Here is a 20,696-nt window from a genome sequence, read left to right as displayed (position 1 = left end):
ACCCAAGTAGAAAGGCTGTATGACATATAAATCAGAGGTTTGCTTCAGTTCAGCCCTGGGCATTTAAAGACTGATGTGAAAATAGTCTATACCATTTAAGGACATGTCTTGGTCGATAAAGCTGAGAAAAATAGTCAGCAGAATAGGTAATTCTTCTGGTCTTTCAACTTAGAGCCTTATTATATAGACGGTATGTCCCTGTTGAATGATGCCCCTTTTAAAATTAAGAGCAAACTGACTGTCAAATTAGTAGTCACGGGCAAAAGAAACAGGAAAATCAAAACTACCAAATGATAATACACTGCTAGATCATTGTTTTCTTTTATTGTGATAAACAATCAGTATTTAGTTCTGATTGAACCTATTTATCTGTTTTGTGTAATATTATATAACCACTGAAATGAATTAGTCTAATCTGTATATATTAAATTGAAAGAACTCTATATAGATTTATAAAAAACCCAATTAAAAATGACAAGTGTATCATATCATTCACATAAAAATGTATACAATACTGTGAATACTATAAATGAACACCTACTACATGTATAGGCATGAATACGCAAAATAAAACTATAGACAACAATCTGTAATAGTGGCTTCCTGTGAGGGGGGAGGTAGGAAACCAGGGTGGCAATGGGGTTATTTAAAATATATTTTAGACTTGTCTTTAATGTTTCTTTTAATTTTTTTAACTTTAAAAAAATATGTATCTCCATGTGCAATTAAAACTTTAGAAGTATAAAATTCCATATATCTCCCTTTGATGTAATAAAGTTATATTATTTTTATAAACCTAAATCAAAGAAAAAATGTTTGCCAGTCTCACAATTCAACACAACCATTAGCATTCTGGCCTATTATCATCGTTTATCTAAAGTTATGTTATAAACATTTATTTTAATTTTTTAATTATGAGACCCTTTATGGTCTTAATCCTGCTCATTTTAATGGGTATAATATTCTTCCATGTGTATATACTTCAACTTACTGCATTGCTTTAATTTTTGGTCCAATTAAGTATGTGATTAACATAGTGGCAGGTTTCTTCCCCATATATCTTAAGAGATACTTATTTTGAGAGGAATTGAGGAATCAAAATGTTCAAACATTTTTAATAACTCATATGTGAATGCTTTTTAGGAGGAGTTTTCAGAAGTTTTATTGATAAAAACAGAAATTGCATTGTCCTGATGGGGTCTGCAATACACAGCAACATTCTCAACTAGCCCAAAATAACACTGAGCAGCCCAGAGAGGAACAAATAACCCACTCACACATTCTGCTAACCCTGTGGAATTCAGACGTGAGATATCCTCCAAACCACTTCAAATGCCTAATCTCTCTGGAGAAGACTCAAAGACAGAATAAATTATGTGATTGCACTTCCAGGAATGATTAGTAATAAACGAGGAGATGGTATTGAAAAGCAAACAAACTAAACCTCCAATTCTCCCCTCAACTTACTGGAATAACCAATGAAATTATCAAACTAATTTCCAAATAATTACTGCATCTCAATCTCAAACAAGAGTTATTCTAGAAAGAAGGGAAGAAGGGCATGCACACTTAACCTGAACACTCCATTTGCCTTTGTTGTGAAAATGATCTTATTGATGTAGGTGGTTCACTGTAGCAGGTCAGTAGTAAAAACACAGTGTCAATGCCCAGGCAAACACAGCTGGTTGTAACAGAATCTCTGGTTAAATTACTTAAAGAGTCAGAGGTAGACAGAATTTCTTGTAAAAGGCCAATCTCTACTTACCATTTGTATAAGGGTTGACGGTCTTTTTATTTGTCATTACTCGTGCTGTGGCATTATTTACCTATGTACATAGAAAACTCAAATAAGCACATATTCTAGGGCCAGCTCCCAATTCAATTAGTTGCATGCATTATGACCGTGATTACTTATTAAAAAAAGAAAACTAAAAACTAAAATGCATTTTAATTTATAAAAGGCAGTAGGTGCATAACAAAATCATACATTTTTAAAATTACATTTACTTCATAACCGTTTAACTTACAAATCATTTCAATAAAGCAATGTCATATCATTAAGAGTTTAATAAAGAGACAGTAAAAGCAAATTAAAAGATACTGCATAATTGAAGATTTAAAAGCATGCGTGTACTCCATGGTAACACAGAAACAAGAAATATTTTTTAAACATAAAATAAAATTCATATGAAGGAGCATGCAGTGGAGAAGAGAGAAGAGACAAGGTACAAGGGAACATAAATGTCAAAAAAAGGGACAAACAAGTCTTAGCCGTGTGCAACACTTTAGGAGGAAAGAACCATCAGGAAAGCAACATCTAGCATTCAACACTTGGAACAAGAGCCTTTTACATCGCAAGAATTAACAAAATCATTCAAGCTTTAAAGTCACAGCTAACAAAAGGATAAAAGAGAGGGTGCATTGTTTAACACAATATGGAGTTAACGATCTGAGTAAGATGTGCACCGGTCATAACTCAATCCAGTCAGTGCCTCCCAGGCTAGCTTAGAACGTACACTCAATTACAGGCGTACCAATATCCAAAAAAATAGAGCATCAAGAAAACTTAATACGACAAGTCAAAAAAATTCACGTGGTATATATATATGTATATAGATATATCAGCACTAAATACGTGAAACGGCAGATGGACTTCACCACTTACCATTCACCACCATCGCCAGCATGGGTTTGTATACAGTTACCATGGTTACTGAGAGTTTGGTGAGGGGCCTAAGCGTTATCGTCGAAGGGGAAAATGAAAGGCAAAATATGCAACATCTTACTCCAAAGACTAAAGCATTTGTAACTGGTATTAAAAAAAAAAAAAATTAACAAATATGACCCTGTGGCTATGTTGTGGGAGATCCCAGTGGCACAAATAGCAGACTCTGAGTGTCAGTATTTTGGTATTTATGCTTTCAGTGAACAGGGGCCAGATATTGAACAGGAAATCCTGTTTGGTTATTCACTTTGTTATCGAAAGAATACAGAAATTCAAACTGGCTTCTTAAAAAAAAAACAAACAAAAAAAACCCAATCTTTTTTGCTTTCCCAATTTGGTTTAATTTGCAAACCACTGTGGATCCCTCTTCAACCCTGAAGTGGAAAGAAAAAGAAAAAGAAACTGTTCTGTATTTTGTTTGGTTTGCAACACTGTCTACTCTTTGGAACCTACTGCACCCATTGATTATAAAACATGGAAAATAACAACAACAACAAAAAACCCTTTCCGATTAACCTTTCTTTTGTCTCACGTTTGCCATCCACCTTTCAGCGGTATAAGAGTAACATAATAAAGTAAAATTAAAAAAAAAAGTAAGGCCAGTTTTCCTTTTTATATATAAAAATATATATATATATATAAACAATGAGGGGGAATAGGGTCACATACAAGACGCCAATGATGCATCTGGAACAACGAATGAGCGTGAAGCAGACATTTATAAAAAAGATGAAAAGGAAAATATTTTGAACATGCACCTCGATTTTACGGCCCTCTACCACGGTGCCGTGTAATTTCTCCCTCGCCCTGTCCGCATCGGCACTATTTTCGAAAGTTACGAAACCAAATCCCTGCATGCAGGAGGGAGAAGGGAAAACAACATGCAGATTATTATTTCAGTCAACGACCACTTGGTAATGTTCTCTCGCTTTAATTTCTATTTCTTGTCCTGGCTTCAGTTCTGTAACATGCAAATTAGAGAAATTATAAGAGTACTGAGATGTGCAATAATTAAGCGACAAATGTGAACGAGATATTTTTTTCTGTCACCAGTTAGCTGTAACCCCTGAAGTATTCAAAGAAGGATACCAAAAATACCTTTCTAAATGTCACTACAGAAGAAAATAAATCTAACGAAAAGAAAATGAGATCAAAATAAATTTACAGTGTCTTCACAGAGAATAAAATGAAATAATGAGGAAAAGAAAAGGGAACCACTTTTTTGACATGCAAATTAAAAATAAAATAAAATAAAACGTGTGCACGAAATTCAACAATGAATGCCAAAATCCTCTAACATTGGCTACAGAGTCATGCCGTGTGGTTTTAAGAACATCTCTTCTTCATGCAGTTTTAGGGTTATTCAAATTTGTCAATTCTACAGCCTTTACTTCTCAAAAATAAAAGTTAAAAGCCTAAAAAAGGAAAGACCTTTTTTATAATAAATCTTAAACTCTTTGGTCTAATAAACAAAAAAGTCACATGAAATGAATAGAAATAAATTTCAGTTGATTAATAATACAAACAATTCAATGTTTGTGCTCGTACTTTCCCCACTCTTCAAATTGCATACATGCTTCTGAATTTGACAACCTTCCATCCTGCTTTGTTAACCAGAAAGGGAAAGGTGTACCCGTATTGTAAAGTTTTGGAATTAGGTCAATATTTATTTTTCATATCAACAGGTAGCATAGAAACTTTGTTAATAGAATGTAATTCGTAATAATATTTTGGCCACTTCCTCTTTTACTGATAGATAACATATATACCTTTTAATTTACCACAGGTACATTGGCTTTTAATATTTCAGCCTCAAAAATCAACCCCACTAAACTATATTGTCAAAATCCATATCTTGTCTTCACTGACATTGTTCCTAAGTACAGAAAATATGACACATTATTTTTAAAGCCCCTAAAAATATTTGTACATCTTGTTCAGAAATAAATATACACCAACCTTTCGAACAATTTCCACATAAATTTACCCAGCTCTTTCTGATTTTTCACTGTAAACTGGGTGAAATCATGCAATATGTTGGGGCTCCTCTTAGCATCAAATAATCCTTGTTGGCTCCAAGCTTAGTTGGGACAGTATAATACACAGTTTTACTAAAGAAATGCACAATAATTACAAATACATGGTAGTTATAACCAACTGGTGGTAACTCCCAGTCCTACATTAGTTCTCTATAATGACCTCCAAATTTAAGGCTAAAGAGGTATTGTCCACAGGGCGGGGAACATCACACACTGGGGGCCTGTCATGGGATGGGGAGCTGGGAGAGGGACAGCATTAGGAGAAATACCTAATGTAAATGACTAGTCGATGGGTGCAGCAAACCAACATGGCACATATATACCTATGTAACAAACCTGCACGTTGTGCACATGTACCCTAGAACTTAAAGGATAGTAAAACAACAAAAAAAGTATTGTCCAATGGGCTGGCTAAGGGAACTTTTCAACAGTCAGAATAGGCTCATCAGCCACACCCCCTGTGGTGTGTGAATGTATTCAAGTGAGGGTAGATGATTATTTGTTGGGATTCTATAGACAGCTGTACCTCAGTATCCACTACAGATTAGTTCCAAGACATCCTCGCCCTGGATACCCAAATCCTTGCATATCCAAGTCCCACGGTCACCCCGTGGAATATGAGTATAGAAGAAAATCAGCCCTCTGTATATACGGGTCACACATCCTGGGAATACTGCGTTTGGTTGGAAAAAAAAAAATTCACGTGTAAGTGGACCTACACAGTTCAAACCTGTGTTGTTCAAGGGTGAACTGTATCGAGAAAAATAACGTTTCTTTACTTTAGGGGATTGAACCAAATTACCTTCCATAATCTTTCCCATAGTAAGGCTCTGTGATTAGGATAAGCCTGAATTATCTGATTCATTTAAGATTATTTGCTCCATAACAGAAGGGTCTTGCTTAGTCTTGTACACACAGTGTGCTCATATTGGGTATGCAAATACACTCGCCAACTCTATAGTTCGGAAATGATTATTCTTCAAAGGGAAAAAAAGACAGAATTTAGAGGGATTTTGCTCTATTTGACAGTTCTAACTCTTGGCCAGTATATCTCAAACTTAGCTGCACATCAGAAGGAACCTGGGAGCACATTAAACATTAAGATTCCTGAGCCTTGCTTTGTATCCACTGGATTAGAATACCAGAGTGGAGTCCAGAAATGTGTTTGCTTAAAATGTGTGGCCCAGTGATTTGATTTCCATGACCTCTCATTTCACCATGCGTGATCAAAACCATCAAAAGAAGGTTTTGGGCCAGGCATGGTGGCTTACATCTGTAATCCAAGCAGTTTGGGAGGCCAAGGCAGGAGGATCACTTGAGCCCCCAGGAGTTTGAGACCAGGCTGAGTAACAGCAAAACCCCATCTCTACCAAAAAAAAAAAAAATTTGCTGGGTGTAATGGTGTGCCCCTGTGATCCCAGCTTGAGCCCAGGAGATTGAAGCTGCAGTGAGCCGTGATCACACCCCTGTACACCAGCCTGGGTGACAGAGCAAGACCCTGTCTCAAGGAAAAAAAAAAAAAAAAAAAAGATCCAGGTGTGACAGCCTGTACCTATTGTCTCAGCTACTTGGGAGGCTGAGGTGGGAGCATTCATTGCTTGAGCCCAGGAGGTTGAGGCTGCAGTGAGCTGTGATTGTACCCCTGTACTCCAGCCTGTGTGACGCCCTGTCTCAAAAAGAGGTTTTCATTCTTTGTAATAAATAGAATTTTATATTGCTGATTTCTATAGATTTTGACTCGGTTACTTGGAGCTTACATGTAGAGGTACAGCCAAAATCACATGTCCCAGGCTTCTTGGCAACGTTCTCTTCCTCCCTGATGGGCCTAACTTCCTAGCAACCATAGCCATGCCACATATTCCAAAAAGAATCAGAGAAACGAGGGCTTTGGATTTATATTCTCTCTAGGCAAGAAAAGAAAATCCATAGCCCCACTGGTATAGCTGGAGGGCCAGGTGGTATCATTTCTGCCCTTTGGAACTAGCAGTCATTATTACCACAGCACTGGGAAAAACATAGCCAGGTGAGACCGAACACTCACCCTCCTGTCCAACATTATCCTCCAGAACCTTGCTCTCATGCTTCATGTCTGAACCCAAGGCAAACCTACTGCCCCTAAATCAGCATTAAGTATGTTTAGGAGAGACAAAAGTGGAAAGAGAATTTTGAATCCCAAGGAAGGGGCATGAACTAAAAAGGAAATAGCTTAATCTATTCTCAAGTTCTCACTTTCTGAGCGAAGAGAATATATTCTTTTTTATTATTCTCATTGTTTTTCCGCTAAACTTCTTTCTCTCTTTGCTTGTCAGCTATTTGGTATTCCTCATTTAGAGCTGAGATTTGACAAAGTTGGGTGCAGAAAGAATTTGCTCCAGACAGTCCTCAAAATGCCAAACAGACTTTCCTACCTGTTCCATTGGGCAATTCTACCTCCCACCCAGGCCTCCCTGGGTTATCAGGTTATCAAAATTCTTACCTGAGGGTTGCAATGTAACCAGAAAGACCTCACCTGGTCCTCTCTATGAGCAGGGAACCTTTGCTATGATGCACAGGTGCCAGGCAACTTTGAGAGCGGATGCTAAGGTTGTTTTTTTCTGACCTGCCTCATGGTCGGAATTCTAACTCAGGGAGACAGCAATTTGCAGTTTTTAAAAAGATGATGAATATTTTTACCTCTGCCTTAAAAAGGAGAACAAAACAAGCACATTCTGAGCTTGGCTTGCTGGGCATAGGGCTGGGTGTGATGCTGATGTGTAACCGCTTAAAAAATCAAGACTGCAAGAAGGGGTACAGAGAAGGGGAGTCAGAGACACACCTTCCCAGAGTTTACCTTTAATGCTACTGAAGAAAAGAGATTGGTGGCCTGTGCCCTGTCATGAGCAGGTACAATGAGTAGGACAGATAACGGGGACCTTAAGAGGATTGCCAGACCGACGTGACTTCCTTATTTCAAAATATTTTTGCAGATCATACATTCTGATCCTCTTGTATCCTAGTTATTGTTCTTTTTTCATCTTTTGTATTTTTAGGTGATATCTTCCTTTTTTGCATTCATGCAAACATACCATTTTATATGTTAAAGGCTTAAATAAAGCACCCTGGATGGATGAATGTACTGATTTTTCATCTTAGATGAAAAATCCAGTCCTCCAGTTTCTGGTGCAGAGAATTCATATTTAGAAGAGGGGAGCTGTTGATGAGCATCTGAAGATTCATTTTCCGATGGGACTATGAGCCCTCTCATCTCACTTTTACACCAGTGACCTTTGCACATGCAACTCCTCCTGCCTGAAAGACATCCCTCTTTCCCCTCCCTGGGAAATTCTTACGCAACTCTCACTCTCAGCTTAAATGTTCCTTCTTTCCAGAAGCCTTCTCACAATATCAGCCTGCCTGTCTGGACTCTCAGCGGCCTCTCCCATCACCATACAACAGCACAGGCTACTGCAGTCACTCATCTTCCTAGTCCATCTCTCCTACTACTCAGGAAAGCCCATGAGGACAGGAAGTACTTCTGTCTTACTCATGGTTGGCTTTCATGAAATGCAGCAAATACTTACTGATATCTACTGAATCAAAGATCAAAGTGTAGTTTTTTTTTTTTTTTTTCTTTGAGACAGAACTTCCCTCTTGTTGCCCAGGCTGGAGTGCAATGTCTTGATCTCGGCTCACTGCAACCTCCACCCCCCGGGTTCAAGTGATTCTCCTGCCTCAGCCTCCTGAGTAGCTGGGATTAACAGGCATGCACCACCACACCCTGCTAATTTTGTATTTTTAGTCGAGACAAGGTTTCTCCATGTTGGTCAGGCTGGTCTCGAACTCCCGACCTCAGGCGATCCACCTGCCTCGGCCTCCCAAAGTACTGGGATTACAGGAGTGAGCCACTGCACCCGGTCAGGTATCTTAAGTATATACTTAGGGAGTAGCTATATCTGTATACAGCCCTCAAATAGACCATATCAGAGGTAAACGAGATGGTTGGGTAAATCTCGTAAAAAGGAAAAATAAATTACAGGATCATTCGCCCCTAAATGATCACGAATTCTTATTTTCTCTCTGACATCTCTTTAAAATGTGGTTTTTCTGCATTCTTGCTATTCATCCATACATTAAATACTTGAGTTATACATTTCCAAAATAATATACATACTACCTGGAATATAGATACTGGATCTATATTCCAAAGTAATATAGATACTTGTTCTGAGATAAGGACTCACTGTGTCACCCAAGCTGGAGTGCAGTGGTGCAGTCATAGCTCAGTAAAGCCTTGACCTCCTGGGATCAAGCAATCCTCCTGCCTCAGCCTCCCAAGTAGCTTGGACTACAGGTGTATATCACCATGCCCAGCTAATTTTTAATTATTATTTGGTGGAGATGGGGTCTCACTGTTGTCCAGGCTGGTCTTGAACTCCTGGCTTCAGACAATACTCCCACCTCAGCTTCCTAAAGGGCTGGAATGTCAGGAGTGAGACACTGCGTCCATCCCTTAAGTACATATGGGTTTATATGTCCGCATACACACACACACACACACACACACACACACACACACACACAGCACATACAGCCTTCAGCATTGAGTGGCCTGCCTGAAGAACTGCTCTAGAGAATGAAAGGCAAGAAGGTGAGTTCCTGGCTCGTAAGGGCCCACTCATTTCCTGGCTGGCTGTCCAGCACCAAATGATGAAAATGAGGCCAGAGCAACAGTTCAGGTTTCTGAACCATTAAAATGGAAATGCTCCTCTAAATAAGGCCCTTTCCCATAAAGGATAATGTCAACTATGAAAAATATCCCTGTGTGAGCTGCTGCCCCCATTTAGCAGTTCCAACTGGACTGTCTCAGTGCCATTCCAGCAGTACCTAAACAGTCAGCTCCAACACCTGCAAGACAGGCTCTTTCAGAGGGCGCATACCCACCGAGAGAGGCTATTTTGGATGTTTCCTAAACCAATAGAATAAAGACCAAAAAAAGGCAGCTTCACAAAGTCAGGCTCTGGATGCAGCAAACTTAAATGGTCTTTTTCCTGGAGCCCCCAGAGACAGGCTAATCATGGGAATGACGGAAGATGTCTTAAAAATAGTATCACCATTGTACTTTCAAAATGGCAAATGATATTCTTCCAATGTCCCAAAACAGCTCTCAGAAGGAATTAAATAGCTTTCTTCATTGTAACTGGCAAAAGTCACAAAACAAAATATAAATTAAACATATTAAACAAACAAAAAAAAAACAAACACATCTTTGAAGGCAGTGCTGCTATAGACAGACTTAGAGTCGGAACAAAGTTGGTCAACTTTCGGGTCATCTACAATTTTGCCAAGAATACAGAAGGCTCGAGTGAACAGAATTAGGCTGGGCACATTTTTCTCTCAATGTACTTTGCTTTGCAGGTATAGAAATAGTCCCCGTAATAATTTTCCTACAAGAAGCAGGAAGAGAGTTAAGTTCGAGAATGATTGTAAAATATCTGGAGCTATGGAAAAATGACAAGGTTCCTGAAGGAGTAGAATCACAAAGTGTAATGGATTCTGTTTTGCTTTTGTTTTCACTCATCTGACAGATTACAACGTCACTTTGGCCATGGAGGAGAAAATACTGGGGTTTTCTTTCCTTGATATGATCAACATCGTCCTAGTTAATTGGTACTAAATTTACTTAGGAGGGAGGAAGGCTATCCAAGGAATAAAGAAAAAAATTCAAAGGTTTGCTTTATGGGGGAAAGATGGTTATATATATCCAAAAGAGCTGGCACTGTGGCCTGTGACACTTCAAATAAAACCAGTACCGCTTAGTGACCCTCCATGATGCGACTTGCCCCAAATTGCCTGTCTAAGGAGAGTCAATGGGCTGAAATCAGTATCTCTCAACATTTGCATTCATAGTCTGAGGATGCAAGGAGAAGGGAACTTAAAATTCCTAACAGCCTGCGGAGTGGCAGCCAGGAGACCCGGCAGAGCTATTGAAAGCATTCACTTTCTGGTTACCAAGATCCATATCTTTGTTCTTCTCCATCATTTCTCCCTGTTAACCCCCTGTGTCTGCTGATAGGCCTCATGTGTTGTTTTCCTCAATGGGGCTAAAACGCAGGTTGCTGAGCCCTAACTTGGGAGTTTTGAATTCAACAGGTCAGGGCTGGAGGCTGAGAACTTGCATTTCTAATCAGTTCCTAGGTGATGCTGATGTTCCTGGTCTGGGACCACCCTTGGTTAACCACCGATAGAGAGGAGGTTTTAGAAGTGTTTGTGTTTTTTTCTTCTCCCAACATATTTCTTTTGTTTGTTTGTTTATTTTTGAGATAGGATCTTGCTCTGTTCACCCAGGCTGCGGTGCAGTGGTGCAATCTCAGCTCACTGCAACCACTACCTCCTGGGCTCAAGCAATTCTCCTGCCTCAGCCTCCCGAGTAGCTGGAATTACAGGCGCCTGCCACCACACCAAGCTAATTTTTGTATTTTTCATAAAGATGAGGTTTCACCATGTTGCCCAGGTTGGTCTTGAGCTCCTGACCTCAGGTGATCCACCCACCTCAAAGTGCTGGGATTACAGGCGTGAGCCACTGCACCCAGCCCATATTTCTGTTTTGAAACAGAACCTCTCCTGAACCCAAACCTCCCCATAGAGCCCCTGACTTTTATTAGTGCTAGGGAATCTATTTAAAAATTGGTTTCCTTGAAAAAACAAACTCAAAGCAATGGCAAATTGTAAAATGTGGATTGGTAAACATACTAAAGAAAAAAATTACATTCAAAAGGTTGGTGTATATGAGATTTTTCTCCCCTACAACCCAGGAAAATAACTGCACTTTATTAATACAGAATAATCACATATTTACCTGCTCATGAGACTATCAACTCACTTTTTAATATAAAGAACATAATTATCACTGAAAAACAAAAATGTAGCAACATCATTATTTTTTTAAGCATGGATAATTTTCCTCTGGAAACTTGATAAATATATATATATATATATATAAAACAGCAATTTAAAATTATCCCCTTATACATTTTAAACTGAACCCAATGTCTTTCCCACCATTTTGAAAACAGAAGGTGGTCTCTAAAGGAATTCCCGCTGAAGTGTATTTTCACAATGAGCTGATTAAGACAGTGCAGTTGTTTCCCCTTATTCATAACGAACATTTAAAAATAAACTAAACAATTCTAAAGTGAATTAAGTTGCTTACCTTTGAGCCTCGCTCATTAAAAATAATTTCAACATCTAAGATTTTACCAAATTGCTGCAAAGAAATAGAAATATCTTATAAGCAAGAAAAGAAATGCAGTAGACATTACTATGTACGGTAGTAATTGTTTCCCACGTCCATTTTTTTCTCTTTTAATATCAAGGATATACATTTTATGTTTTATGGTTAATGTGCTTGAAACAAGAGAAAATAAAACCACCCATATTTTCTCCTTATTGTGGAATATACCGGCAGGGCTTGATACAAAATATTAATCAAGAGGTTAATTCTATTTTTCTTTTTTTCCTGTGTGCATGTCTGCTTTCCCAGGCACTGAGCAGCAAAGATTAAAAGTAGCTAGTATGTATATACAATGATCCTTCTGGTCTATCCCACCAAACACTGGGAGAAACACCCTTGATGAAATGTGATTTTGATAATCAATGTCCAGTGAGAATTTGATGTGACTGGTGTTGGCTCCTACCTCACATAAAATCTAGGAGCAGCTCTATCATATGAGCAAGAAAGTACAAACACAAAAGCAAACTCCACTATCTAGGCGCCATCATCATGATGGTATCAGCAGTTGTGATCAGTGCTTGGGCTGAAACTCTCTCAAGATAATTCTCCATATTGTTAAACAAATAGATTTTAGACAACTGGCATGAATAGGCTCTATAAAAAGTCCAGAAACAGAGACTCAGATTATAAATAGAGACAAATAAAATGCAGACACCTGGTTAAATTTAAATTTCAGATTTTTCAGGATATGTCACATGCAACATTTGGGACATACTTATACTTAATATTTGTGGTTTATGTGAACTTCAAATTCAACAACTGTGTCTTACATATTTTTTAAATTTCTGAAATCTGGAAGTCCCAGTGAGAAATGTACATCAAGCAATTCTTGATTCACGTTTCAAAACAGGGAGTATGGGCTCTAGAACTATGGGCATCAGATCATCCGAAATCCTTTCCCCCAACCTTGGAATTTTTTCAGTTTTCTGAGATCACATGAAGTAGTATGGCCATTTCTTGAGTACAATAGCCTAACCTACATACGTACGAGCAAGTGAGAGAGAGGGTGATGTAAAATCATGTACTGTGGCCCAGGGAAAAATGAAATGGGAATTTTATCTCCATGCAGAATGAGAGCAAATGCCCTTTGAGTGATTAAAAATTAAACAGGGCAACATAAATATTTCCATCCTCTTTTTTTGTTTTGTTTTGAGCTTTCCTATCATTCCATTCACTTCTGCATTCTGGATTTTAACTGCATCCTTCATGACCCTCAGAGGTTTTGTATTCCATCTCTGCCCTGAGGGGACAGCATTATGCGTCCTTCTGTGTAGCAGAGGACAGAGTGACTGGGGTGACGGGTGGGGCAGGATAAAAAAGGAACAAACAAAAAGACCACGTGAGAAGCAGGGGAGGTTTGCCTGACCATGTGATTCAGTCACAGAGTATCCAGAGACACAGAGAGTGAATGTCAAGAGGGTCCTACTAACATTCAAGAAACAAATTATTTAGAACATACAGATGGCCATCCTCCAGAATGGACAAAGAAATCCACCCTCCCGGAAACAGTGGAAACAAATGTGTACGCCACTTGAATCCAGACAGCTCAATCTTGAAATAAAAATAGTTCTGACTGTGGGACAAAGTAACCAAAAGTTTGTCATTCTGTGCCATAGAAATGGGCCCGTTCCTCAGGATCCGTACACTATACAGCTGGGGGAATCACAGACGCACATATTTCTAGTTGTGAAACAAAGAACTACCAGCACTTCTGCTCAGAGAAGCAAAGGATAGGAAGAAACCAAAGAGAAAATACTCAGAAGAGAACATGGAAAGGGGTCACATTGCTTGCACGCACAATGGAAACGCCAACAAACATGCAGCTAACTCATCCGGCAATCTGTGGACTTAGATCTTTTGGTCAAGAGAATATTCCTTTATAGAGCATTTTCAGTGCCCTAGTTTTAGGCAGAGAAAAATAACTGGAAATAGAAGAATTGGGGAAATGAAGGATTTGCCATTCAAACATGAGCTGAATTTCATAGTAAAGAAACCTCCAGTTTTGTGAACTGCTCAAGCAGTAATTTTGATACAACCACCCTAGAATATTCAGTCTACACAGACGCTATCATATTTATTTCAGGCATAAGAGCCTAGAAGCACATGTATTTACAGAAAGAGAAGCTTGAAAAGGACTTCTTCCAAAACCACGATGCAACTGTCATCTATGGAACATTCTCTAGGCAGTCAACCCAAAAACATTTCCTTTAAAATAAGATCTGATTGAGATAGAACCAATCAAACAGCAATCTTGGCAGGTGTCATTCCCTAAATGAAACAATGACATCAGCTGCCCTGAAATGGTCTCAAAGTTTGCTTCTGTGGCAGTTGCTGTTAGGTTGACGGTTCTCAAAGCCGGTGAAACAAGCCCAAAGAAGAATGCTGATGTAAGTCCCATTTCCAAGACAGTTGTGTACTATATTTATAGTATCAACAGTTTAATTGGGAAGTTTGCTACTAATGATGTAAACACAGCTGGCACATTTTCAATTTAAATAGACACGACTCATTCGCAGACATAACTAGCATTTGTTTGCTCAACAACCATGTTCAGCTGCATTCAACAACGCCTCAAATCCACACAAGGTGTCTCAATAGCTGTATCAAGAACAGGATCCAGGCCAGGTACGGTGGCTCATGCCTGTAATCCCATCACTTTGGGAGGCTGAGGCAGGCAGATCACGAGGTGGGGGGTTCAGGACCAGCCTGGCCAACATGGTGAAACCCTGTCTCTACTAAAAATATAAAAATTAGCCAGTCATGGTGGCAGGAGCCCGTAATCCCAGCTACTTGGGATGCTGAGGCAGGAGAATCGCTTGAACCTGGGAGGTGGAGGTTGCAGTGAATCGAGATTGTGCCATTGCACTCCAGCCTGGGCGACAGAGCAAGACTCCATCTTAAAAAACAAAACAAGATCTAGAAGCATACAGGCACACACACTAGGGCAAATACCTACCAAGCATTTTTAGATGTTCTCAGATCAAACAATATTTCTCTGAAAAACTGTGAAGGATGTTCAAAGGATACAGCATAAAACATAAAAGTAAAGGTTAGCTCAAAGATTGTGCATGAAGGCCAAGGAAAGGCATCATTCCAGTTTTTCTTAGTGTCAGCTTCCTGTTCGGAATGCAGAAGCAGAAGGTACCATGCCCTGTCTCCCGATAATGACATTACTCCTAACATCATGGTACATGGAACTTTCCGTTAACATCGTAAGGACAGGTAAGCCCGTCTCGTGACTAAAAAGTGATCTTGAAATCTTCCTTTGCATGTGCTGAAAGTCATGTGATCTGTTTTTTGTGACAATAAAGAGAGGTTTAGTGGACCATTTTCCTGCCCAGAGGGCCTATATTTTGTTTCGTTGTGTTTTTTTGATTTTATTGTTGTAGAAACTGGGTCTCCCTATGTTGTGCAAGTTGGTCTAAAATTCTTGAACTCAAACAATCCTCCCACCTCGGCCTCCCAAAGTGCTGGGATTACAGGTATGAGCCACCACCATGCCTGGCCAAGAGTGTCTGTATTTTGACCCCTGAAGTAAGGCTGTGGAATCAACAAGGGTGTTGTGTAAATTTGAGAACTGTAGTCATTGAGCAACTGTTTCTGACAATTCCGTGATGGCATCCAGAACATCCATCCATCTGTTGTAGCAAAAGTCTGGACATATCACAATCCACTTCTCTCACTTCAAACCCAGAATGTTTAAATTTTAAGTATTAAGTTAAACATTCTATTTAGGGTGCAATATATTGCAATTAATTTGTTAGAAATCCATATATTCCTCTCTTGGGATCATCAAACATTTATCTGTAAAGAAAATGCATGCTCATGTATGATACCTAACGTGAAGACAAAGCTCAAGGAAAAAGTAGCCACATATAAAACTAACATCCCTTCCAATGAACCATTTCATATCAATGCCACTGCATAGAACAGATCCAGTCACTTGAACCTCAACCAGTATTTTTAAAAGACAATGGCTTCTGCTTTGTATATTGTAGCCATATATCTTGCCCAAGGAATGTTCCATCTCAAATAAAAAAAAAAAAAAAAGATGAGCTAGAAGATTTAATGCCAAACATGGGAACAAATGCTTCCAATGAGTAGAAAGTAAAGAATATGAAGCACAAGGTGGAAAAGGTAATCGGGATTCCAGTCTTCATGAACTGCTGAAGATACAAATTAAAAATGAAATGAGTCATCTTCAGTAACCATTAGGCACGTAACAGCTGCAGATGGCATGGTCGAATTATTAATGGTTACAGACGTTGTAATGATCACTGCCAAGTTTTAGGCAGTTTGAAGAAGGAGGTTGCTTTTTTGTCTTGTTTTGCTTTTGACTTTGAAATCCCATGCCTATATTTAACAAGAGACAAAGGGGGGAAAAAGCACAAAGATCTTTGTGACTGTTTTTCTCTGTAATTGTCCTCACTGTAACCCCTGTCAAAGTGGAAAGACAAAGACAGGATAGAGCGCCAAAAGGAAAGAAGATGTCTCATGTCCAAATGATGTGAGAAGTACCTAACTGGAGTTAAACTGTAGTTTCTTGCAGTAACTATGACCCAAAAGAGGAAACCCTCCTAAATTCCCTAAGCTCCAGTGCAGAGAGCCAATGAGAATGTTTACAGATGCTTCACAATGTGATTCCTGCCGCTAAATGCATCCTATAACAAGAACGGCTCTGTGACCACCAGTGTTTGGCAGGAAAGAACAGATTTTTAGTGCATAAAACTGCGTTTCTTTAGAATGGTGGTTGTAAACTAAGGAGGCTTGAGGGTCATTGCAAAGGGATCTACGAATCTGTATGTTCCTGGCACTTTTATAGACAAAATTTACAGAAAAAAATAAATCTTGCATACTTTTAAAAAATGGACACAGATGCTATTTGTGATGAACAAGGTTGAGTTTGTGCACTGAACGCATGGTGCGTTCTCTTGATAGGTATTAAGTGTATCTTGCCAAATTGACATCTTGTCCATTGCTTGAAAATCTTGACTTTAAAGTGAAGTGGTGCATGCATGTAGTCCCAGCTAGTCAGGAAGCTGAGGCACAAGAATCGCTTGAACCCAGGAGAAAGGTTGCAATGAGCCGAGATCATGCCACTTCACTCCAGTCTGGGTGACAGAGTAAGACTTTGTCACAAAAAAAGGAGGGGTGCTGGATGGGTGCAATGGCTCACATCTCATGCTGTAATCCCAGCACATTGGGAGGCCAAGGCAGGAGGGTTGCTTGAGGCCACGAATTTGTGACCAGCCTGGACAACAAAGTGAGACCTATCTCTATTAAAAAAAAAAATACTTAAAAATTAGCCAAGCATGGTGGCTCGTGACTGTAGTCCCAGCTACTTGGGAGGTTGAGGTGGGAGGATCCCTTGAGCCCAAGAATTTGCAGTGAGCCGTGATCACACCACTGCACTCTAGCCTGGGTAGCAGAGTGAGAACTTGTCTTTTTAAAAACAAGAGCCCTGAAACTAATAGATTTGGATCAAGGTTTGATGACCGGTAGTACAATTTTTTGGCAAGATCTTGCTCCTTGCCGTCTACCCTACCTCTATAAGACTAGAGAGACTCAGGATCCCTTCTCTGATTCCTGTGAATATTTTGAATACCTCTATGACTTAGCATTGTAGCCTGCAGTAACTTTCACGATAACTAAGAAAACCATGGGGAAGTGGGGGAAGCCCCCTTAGGGATGGAACTTGGGGTGAGCTGCCATAAGTGACACCATGAAAGAGTGTCAGGACGGTCATTAAGGGGATCGAATTCAAAGCCAACATCACAGTGACACTTGATGAGAAAAAACAGACTGCATAGCAAGATGTCTTCCTAACCTGACATGGCAAAGAGAATATAACTCCTCTTAGCGCCCGTCATTCAAACCTGGTCTTACTGCCTCACACACACTTAACCTCGACTCTCACTTTGAATGCTCTGCACTTTTCAAAGTCATCTTTGACCTGAAAGTGCCCGAGGGTATCTCTGTTCTGCAGGAGTTGGAGGGCTCAACTCAAGGTTATTACCAAATGAGAGAGATAAAAGTGCAAGAGCTGACCTTTTCCTCTGAAATGTCAGCATTCAAAGCTGGGTATCTTCAATATTAGGATGCTTGTTCCGCTTTTGTGTCAGATGCATACTTGATAAGCATCATGTGTGTATAAGAAGTAAAAGGTGCCACCTAATCCCCAGCACACAGTGCCTTTGAGTAGTGAACCAGAGCCTCCCATTTTATATGGAGAACATCACCAACTTGGCTCAGAATGAGGCATTCAAGTTGGGCATCTTCTTGTTCCTTTGTGATATTTGCATCCATTTATAAACTCTTAGAGGAAGAGTCTCTGAGCAGCCCGCCTTTGCTCTAAGTCAAATGTTAAGGATGTAGTTCTTTTCATTGAATCCACAGGCACCTGCTATCGTTGCTGGGATGTCATGGGCAAATTGGCTACATTTGCAAACATGAATGATATCCAAGCCCTGTCATAGCTTTGTCCTTTGGTGGAACAGAGGTCAAAGAAATGGCAAACTCGTGGCTTCCCAAAGTGGATAGTGAAGATATCTTTGAGAAAAAAATAATCAGGGGCAAGATGACCTATAAAAAAAGCAATGCTATTATTTTCTCCTGGGTTAGTGGTGACTTGTGGCCTGCTCTGTGTTTCACCATAGTGCCTGGGCAAGGCTACCCTTCGTGGCATATAGCACCACAGTAAGTACCTCTGAATCCTTGTCACTGATTTCAGAAGAATGTAGACTTCAGGAATCATCACGGACTTAGAAACTCATAGCTCATTTGGTGTTGGTGGTGGTGGTTTTGTTTTGTTTGCTAAAATCAGCTTTATGCAGAATTAGTTGTTCTCTGCTGCTGCATCTGAAATCTAAATGCACAGTGCCTGGGAAAGACGAGGGAATGCAGGAATACACTATGAGTCACCCTCTGGATAATTTGACAACTGTAAAAGAAAGCAAAACCAAGAGGACTCGATGTGTATTTTTGCTGCAGTATGATGTCCTGGGCCATTGGATTTAGGATCATCAATAGGCTTCCTTCAACAGTGGGTCATCTAGGAATTTGTGTTCCATTTGGCCTACAAGTTACTTCTTAGAAGAAAACCACTTGGCAAAGTAGACACGTGGTGAGCATATGTACAGAAATACATGCTAAAACCATAAAGAGATTCTAGCCACAATATACCTGCAGACTAGGCTGTAAGTTTCTCCCCGTACAAACATCTAACCTTAGTATTGTAAATACCCCAAACTTACACGAGACAGGGAGGTCTCTGGAACCCCAGAGCGGGCACTGCTGAGAAGAAAGGTGATACTTACACCAAACATTTGTCTGAGGTCCGGATCCCGGAACCTGAAAGGGATATTGGAGACATGCAGCCGCTTGGGCTGAGACTTGTTTTCCGTGTTTTCAGAAGGTTGTGTCTGGGGCTGGCCATCCGTCGGTGCTGCGTCATCTGTCTGCTAAAAGAACAAGAAGAAATCGAAGAGGCTCTGAGTGGACCACAATGCTCTCTTCCAATGCGCTTTTGCTTGCCATGAGTGGCAGGAAAAGATCAGAACTAAGGAATCTGAGAAGGGAAGAAAATGCTGAGGCATGCATGCATGCATTCATTCATTCAACAAGTGTTTTCTGAGTGTCCACTGAGTACTCATCATGAATCTGGGATTGGGCAGTGGGCAAAGCAGACAAAAATCCCTGACCTCGGGGAGCATCATTCTCATGAGGACAACACAGACAATAAATCCATAGACAGAGTGTTGGCAGACAGAGAAAAGCACTACAGGCTAGAGAAAGCAAAGGAAGGGGACTGGGAGCTGCTGGGGTTGGGAGGTGGGGAGCAGGAAACTCATCAAGAAGGGGGTAATAATCATTAAAGGCAGGAGAGTGTGTATTTATTAACTGACACAGTTCAGACTCTGAAGATATGCCTACATAATTGTTTAGATAATTGTGCAGATAAAACACAATTACATGTAAAAAATTTGAAAAGACTAGTTGGCATTCTGGAGTTCAAATAACCAGCTGATTGACTTATTCTTTTGAGGTTCTAATTGTACAAACTTTTGCTCTCCACTACAGTTGACCACATGTGACAATTTACACTTAACTGAATTAAAATAAGATATTTAACTTTGTTTGCATTAGCTGCATTTCAAGTGCTCAAGAGCCACATGTAGTTAGTGCTTCCATACTGAGTAATGCAAATACAGAACGTTTCCATCTCTGCAGAAAGTTCTATTGTGCTGTTTGCCTAGCCCATGTAACATTATTAGCATAACTCATTGTTTCACCACCCCGTCTTCCAAATAAGGCTGTACAACATGATGTTACATTGACACCCATATATAGGCAGGAACGAGGGGAAAAGTCACAGTCACATTAGGTATCATTATAGCCACTGCCATACTCTCAGTTCTAGAGTTTTAACATTTCAGACATTTAGCATTTGATACTTTCTCTGCAATTAGCATGTGTTGCCTCTAGGTGGCAGTAAATGCCATCCACATCAGATAGCGACTTAGAAACTATGATAGAAAGCTTACGCAGAAGCCTATCAAATTTATGAGTGAGGAATCATCCTGACCTATTTATAAGCAATCTAGAAGTACATAATTGGCACAAAACTATCGATGTAGGCAGCCAGGTATAAAGTAATAACGAC

General features: G+C 39.7%; 1 protein-coding gene across 38 annotated transcripts in view; it reads right to left on the bottom strand.

The window, feature by feature from the left end:
• Nucleotides 1-20,696, bottom strand: part of RBFOX1 (RNA binding fox-1 homolog 1) — a 2,503,848-nt gene that overhangs the window by 113,100 nt on the left and 2,370,052 nt on the right. For all 38 annotated transcript variants that reach the window (XM_054533103.2, XM_054533097.1, XM_054533099.1 and 35 more), the window contains 4 exon segments: nucleotides 19,351-19,494; nucleotides 11,954-12,007; nucleotides 3,484-3,576; nucleotides 1,766-1,826 (listed from right to left, as the gene is read on the bottom strand). In XM_054533103.2, the coding sequence (XP_054389078.2) occupies nucleotides 1,766-1,826; nucleotides 3,484-3,576; nucleotides 11,954-12,007; nucleotides 19,351-19,494 (352 nt within the window).

This window comes from Pongo abelii, chromosome 18 (assembly GCF_028885655.2).
Source record: "Pongo abelii isolate AG06213 chromosome 18, NHGRI_mPonAbe1-v2.0_pri, whole genome shotgun sequence".
Lineage (NCBI taxonomy): Eukaryota > Metazoa > Chordata > Mammalia > Primates > Hominidae > Pongo > Pongo abelii.
This window is presented reverse-complemented; position numbering and strand designations above follow the sequence as displayed.